At 35.0% G+C, this 6,903-nt stretch overlaps 1 protein-coding gene across 1 annotated transcript; it reads left to right on the top strand.

Moving 5' to 3' along the window:
* Positions 1 to 4,480: 4,480 nt before the first annotated feature.
* Positions 4,481 to 5,757, top strand: LOC133036552 (transcription factor bHLH49-like). Its single transcript, XM_061113078.1, has 5 exons — positions 4,481 to 4,954; positions 5,040 to 5,171; positions 5,265 to 5,330; positions 5,411 to 5,479; positions 5,644 to 5,757. The coding sequence occupies exons 1-5, from the start codon at positions 4,820 to 4,822 to the stop codon at positions 5,737 to 5,739; spliced, it is 498 nt and encodes a 165-aa protein (XP_060969061.1). The 5' UTR covers positions 4,481 to 4,819; the 3' UTR covers positions 5,740 to 5,757.
* Positions 5,758 to 6,903: the final 1,146 nt, after the last annotated feature.

Genomic DNA, 6,903 nt, shown 5'->3' with positions numbered 1-6,903 from the left:
TCAATAGAGAAATCAGAAGCAGGTTTGAGAAGGAGTCCATGATCGAGAGTGCCAGCAATGTACCTTAGTATTCTTTTCACAGCTGTCCAGTGAGAATGCAAAGGATTGTGCATGTACTGACACACTTTATTCACACAAAAAGCCAGTTCAGGTCTGGTGATGGTAGCATACTGCAATGCTCCAACAATGGACCTATACAGAGTTGCATCTTGAACTGGTTCACTCCCATAGTTTGAGAGTCTAAGTCCACTGTTCATAGGAGTATGTTGAGTATTGACATTTTGCATATCAGCCTTTGTGAGAATATCTTAAAGATATTTGGTTTGAGTGAGTAGAATCCCAGCAGATGTGTGATTAACTTGAATGCCCAAGAAATAGTTGATTGTGCCAAGATCTTTCAGAGAAAAAGCAGAGCTTAACTCATGAATGAGTTGTTCTACTAAGTTGTTATCACTGCCCATGATGAGAATATCATCAACATATACTAGGATGTATATGCATGACTGAGTTGTGACTCGAATGAACAGAGACTGATCTGCTTTGGAGAACTGGAAGCCATGTTGAATTAGAACTGTGGACAGCTTTTCAAACCAGGCCCTTGGTGCCTGTTTGAGCCCATAGAGTGCCTTATTAAGTTTGCACACATATGTTGGATGATCTGGATCGATGAAACCTGGAGGTTGTTGCATGTAGATGTCTTCCTTTAAGTCACCATTAAGGAAGGCATTGTTTACATCCAACTGTCGTATTGTCCAGCCTTTGGTGATGGCTATAGTGAGAACAATTCGAATTGTTATAGGCTTCACCACAGGGCTGAAAGTCTTTGAAAAATCAAATCCAACTTGTTGGTGAAAACCATTTGCCACTAACCGTGCTTTACACTGTTTGAATGACCCATCAGCATTCTGTTTGATTCTCATAACCCATTTGCATCCAATACAAGTTTGGTCATCTGGAAGAGGAACAAGCACCCATGTCTTATTTTTCTTTAAGGCTGCCATTTCTGTTGACATTGCATTGAACCAATGAGGCTCCTGCAGAGCTGTTTTGACAGACTTTGGCTCTGAAATGGCTAAAAAAGCCTTCAGTTTCCTGATTCCAACTTTGAGCCGTGTTGTCATAGGATGTGTGGAAGTTGAAGGCACTGGATTAGCTGCAGGTAAATTATTAGTAATAGCAGGTATGACATTTACAGTGGTGTTGGTAGGTACAGGAGCAGTATCTTCATTGGGACTGACAGAGATGGTTGGAGAATGATGAGAAGGCTGCTGAGATTGGTCAGGACACACAGAGCCAGTGGGAGTTGGGTTTGTAGCAGTGTCATTGTTAAGATAAATGGCAGTGGGTAAGATTAGGGGATTGTTTACATTGAGAAAGGACATTATAGGAGGGACACCAGAAGGTGAAGGTGAAGAGAGTTCAGTAGTGGTTGAGTGATTTCTAGGCTGAGAAGAGTAGGGAAAAGTGTGTTCATCAAAGACAACATCTCTTGAGATGTAGAGCCTGTTGTCTTTGGATAAACACTTAAACCCTTTGTGTGCCATGCTGTAGCCTAGAAAAATACATGGGACAGACCTATATTGCAGCTTATTTTTGTTGTATGGTCTTAGATTGGGATAGCATAAGCACCCAAAGACCTTGAGACTTGTATAATCAGGGACAGTGTTGAATAATACCTCAATAGGTGATTGGTTCATTAGAATAAGTGAGGGCATTCTATTTATTAGATAGGCTGCAGTTCTAAAAGATTCATCCCAGTATTTGAGAGAAAGGTTGGCTTGAGCTAGCATAGTGAGACCTGTCTCAACAACATGCCTATGCTTCCTCTCAACAACCCCATTTTGTTCATGAGTGTGTGGGCAGGCTAATCTATGAACAATTCCTGTACTCTCAAGAAGATTGGTAAAGGCTCTAAACTCACCTCCCCAATCAGATTGTAGTGTCTTAATTTTTTACCCTAACTGTAACTCAATTTGGGTTTTGAACTTAGTGAAAGTAGGCAAGGCCTCATCTCTAGTTCTGAGAAGGTATAGCCAAGTATACCTAGAGTAGGCATCGACAAAGCTAATGTAATATCTATAGCCATTTGCTGAATTGATGGGTGCAGGTCCCCATAAATCAGAGTGAAGCAGCTGTAGTGGTTCAGTGTAAGTTGTAGTAGAGCTAGAAAAGGGTAGCTTATGTGATTTACCAAGACAGCAAGATGAACAAACATCAGAGACATTTTTATTAAACAAAGTGATATTACATTTGGAGAGAGCCATTTTTACAATTTTAGCAGTAGGGTGGCCAAGCCTACTGTGCCACAAGGAAAAATCAGAACTAGACTTAGACAAATGATGAGTGTGACATTGAGGTGTGGACAGATATGCAGGAACAGAAGCAGAAGGAGATGAAAGAATACTCAGCTGGCTTGAATCAAATTTGTACAGTCCATTCTCAACATTCCCAACCAACAAGATCTTCTGTGTAGTTCGGTCCTTAACACAACAAAAGAAAGGGTGAAACTCAAACATAACATTGTTATCTTGAGCAAATTTAGACACACTGAGTAAATTTTTTGTTATGGAAGGCACATGTAAAAGATTAGTAAGAAGTAATTGTTGAGTGGAGAGAGGAGAATGGGCTATAGACTTACCAACACTTTCAATGTTCAGACCAGCTCCATTACCAACAAGAACATGTTCATTACCTGCATAGGAAGTGCTTGCCCCAAGATTAGATGAATCAGATGTAAGATGGTGAGATGCTCCTGAATCCGGGTACCAATTATCATCTTGAATTGTTTCTGGTGTGGCAAAGGCAGAGGGCATCTCTGCAATATTGGTCGTGACAGGGAAGTTGACAAAGGACTCAGGGCCTGTGAAGGACTTATCGAATCGATAGAAACATTGCTTGGCCAGGTGTCCAAACTTGTGACATATTTGACACTGAGCCTTTTGCTGCATTTGTTGACTCGAGCCACGTCCATTGTTGAAAGGATTGCCACGTTGAGGATTGGGACCACCTCTGTTGGAGGACAGACCATTACCACGGGACATAGGATTCCCTGTGAAACCATCAGCACGAGGGGGACCACCACGATTAAACCCTGGTGGAATAGCAGGTGCAGAGTAGGGTCCACGATTGTATATGTTGTAACCATTGAATCTTGAATGGGATAAGTTGGCTTCAGCTTTCAAAATGTCAAGATTCTTGGTATGTTTATCGATTCGAGCCGATTGAGCCATTAACAAGGCCTCAATCTCTGCAACAGTATACACATCTTTTCTTGTAGTCACCGAAGTAACAAATACATCATATTCAGCTGGTAATCCATTGAAAATAGCTTCAATGTGATCTTGAGATGTCTGTTTGTGGCCAATAGTAGCAAGAAGATCAACTATCCCTTTGATCTTGAGAAGATAGTCATTTAGGGAACCTGTCATCTTGGTGTTGCGTAGTTGAGTCTTGTACAGCCCTATATTAGCCGCATTGAGAGCTGTATAGTATTCATTCAGAGCAAGCCATATTTCAGCAGTGGTGTCACAGCCTATCATCCTGTTCGTGGTCTTTTCGGACATGGATGAAAGCAACCAAGAAACTAGAAGATTGTCTTGCTGCTCCCAGTCTTCAAATTCTGGGTTAACTGTGTGATTCCTTTCATCAGTTGCAGAGAGATATTTTGGTGGAGCTTTATCTGAATCCAGATACTTTTGCAGTCAACTCCCTTTGATCGAGGCCAAAACCTGATGACGCCATGGAAGGTAATTGTGGTCATCGAGCTTAATTGAGAGAGAATGAGTGAATGAGACAGGGTAAGATTTCGGTAGCATTGTTTGATGATTGTTCTCTGTTTGAGCATTATTCAATCTTGATGCTCCACGATTAGAAGTACGAGGGATCTCCATTAACGAACGAGAGAGAGCTCTGATACCATGTAATGATTTAAGAACAGAGAGAAAGAGAGAGAACAAAGAATGTAATCTGTTATTGATTTGAGAAATGGTTACAAAAGAGCTTTATATACAGATACACAAGTGAGTTAAACCATAACAGAACTAACTAACCAAATATCAAAAAATCTAACTAACTAACTGTCTTAACTAACCTACATCCTTAACATCCGATGTTATAAAAATCATTACATGTGACAATTAATGACATCTTTAATAACCCCAATGTAGAAATTAATTAATACAAATATATGATTGAGATTGATAAGTTTGTTAACCACCAATTAACAATTCAACTCTATTGTTATGGTGATCGTACACTCCAGTTGAAGCACAAACGAATAAGTGCTATAAACAAATTAATTGATGTTATTTTTTTTTAATAATTAATTAAAAAAGGGTTGAAAGTGGGTGATGTTTACTCGTGTAATTATTATGAGCATTAACACAGTAGATACCTTCTCTGCCTGTGCCTATACCATACTACTCTATAGTACTGTACTACTTATATATAGAATGTAATGCAGTTGATTATTAAGAGAGAAGTTACCTTTTAACTATATTGCTTTTATATTATATGGTATAGCTCCTCTTGGCTCTATAAAGCTGACAAAGCTAACTAGCTACTTAATTGATTCTTCACAATACACTTCATCAAACTTAAAAAAAATAAAAATAAAAAAAATTGAAAGTATGCTAAAAAGTAAAAACACCTTGTCTGCTTTGAGTTACCATACACACTAGAGTATCAATATAACACACATCTCAAAACCAATTAAATTACTTTCACATTATCCAACCCCAAAAACAAAACCTAACTATACATTTCTTCTTTCAGTACTATATAAAGTTTGGGTCCATACAAATTGGTCTTGAAGATTAAAATGAACAGAAATAAAGGTTTTGATGGTGAGTTAGGTGGGTTTGACTTTGAATATGGATATTATGATGATGAGATTCAGAGTCTTCTAAATTTTCCTTCTCAACCTTGTGATCTAGATCATCAACAGTTTAATAAGGTTAGCTGAGTTTATGTTATCATTTGGTGATAAGGGTGTTTTTAATTATTTATAGTAATATGGCCCTGCCTCTCCTGTTCAACAGAGTGGTAAAAGTTCAGAAGAGAAAAGAAGTAAGGCTACATTGTCAACTACTACTAGTCATGAAAACAACAATAGGGAACTTAAAAGGGAAGAAGAGCTCACTATGATCAGTAGTCACAGCCTTTCTGAAAGAGTACGTACGTTTTTATATGTGCTTTATATATATAGATACATATATATATATATATAACCCAGGTTTTGAACTTTTATTATTAATTGTTATTAGTTGAGAAGACAAAAGATAAATGAGAGGATGAAGTTTCTGCAAGATCTTGTTCCAGGATGCAATAAGGTAATAAGCTCATATGAAATTGGATTAATTATTTATGTATATATATAATGAATTAATAATTGTCTGAGTTCTTTTTGTAGATCACTGGCAAGGCATTAATGCTTGATGAGATTATCAACTATGTCCAGTCATTACAACGACAAGTAGAGGTATATCAAGTGAAGCTAGCTAGCTAGTTAGCCATTTTTATTAATTATTAATAATTTTTAGAAATATACATATGTGTATATATATATATATCTTTGTAGTATATTAATACTTTTAAATAATTTTATGTAATTATATATTGTTTTGTGTATGTATGTACGTATAGTTTCTGTCTATGAAACTTGCCACTTACTCGGAGATGGAAGTGTTGCTTTTATCAGAAGAACATCATGTAAGTTACACAAATATTCATTATAGTTGACCCAAAAGAGATATATATATTTATATGTATATTGTATTTGACAAGATATAATATCAACTTTTTTTACTTATTTTATTCGTAAAGGTCGGATTATTTAGTAATGTGTTACTTTTTTTTTTTAGAAATAATTAATTAATTGGCAAATGGGACTAAAGTAATTAAACGTTCTAGTTCTATAGTTTTTATTTTTCGAAAGAAAAAAAAAAAGCAGCAAGAGTTAATTTTCACGTCATATTAATCGAAGATAGTATTATATATAGATATGTACATTTATATAAATTAAGCTAGTATTGAAGACATTAACTGAGGTATAGATTCAGAAATCAGATATAGTGCGCATTGATGCTGGTGAATTATTACTAACGAAATTATTTTATATACTAATTTTTAATTTTTTTAAAATTTTATTGTTTAAGTTGTTTTTTTGGTTTTTACGTGAGTTATTATATATATTTTAGTTGTAATTTAGGTTGTTCCATTAATTAATCTAACCATTTTTATTAAGAGAGTACTGCTGCACATATTAAATTGAGAGTTGGGATCAAATATAAGTCAAAAGCAAGTCAAGCATGCATGTCGTTCTCTTCTCATGTTGAGAAGCCAAAAACGACATGTCGTAATATATTCTCAAAAATCCAAATTAAAAACTGTGCCGTTTCTACTTTCTTCGTTTGGCTTTTTCCACGAAAATTTATAATGAAAAACCTATGTAGCTTCTCTACCAAAAAGAAAAAAGAAAAAGAAATATATATATATATATATATAGTATGTGATTTTAATTGATAATTTTGACATATATGGGTGATTTAATATATTTCCAAAAAAATGGTTCATAGATTTGGTTGGTGAAATTTTTAAAAGAGCAAAATATTCGTAGGTGATATGAAAATTTCAATAATTGTGAAATAATTAATGAAGCGATTGAAGAGTATATGTATGAAGGGCTACAGAATAATTTATATATACATTTGATTTAAGTCTTCTCATTTCAATAGCATTGATTATTCAGAATCAAAATAAATTAATAGAAAAATATTATAGAATAAATAAAAAATAATTAGGATTAATATTTGTAATAATATGTTATTTATTAAAAAAAAATTCAAAATAGAATAATAATAATTTATCTTATTACTTTATCAAAAAACGTAATCATAATATTTA

The sequence above is a fragment of the Cannabis sativa genome, chromosome 4 (genome assembly GCF_029168945.1).
Source record: "Cannabis sativa cultivar Pink pepper isolate KNU-18-1 chromosome 4, ASM2916894v1, whole genome shotgun sequence".
Taxonomy (NCBI): Eukaryota; Viridiplantae; Streptophyta; class Magnoliopsida; order Rosales; family Cannabaceae; genus Cannabis; species Cannabis sativa.
This window is presented reverse-complemented; position numbering and strand designations above follow the sequence as displayed.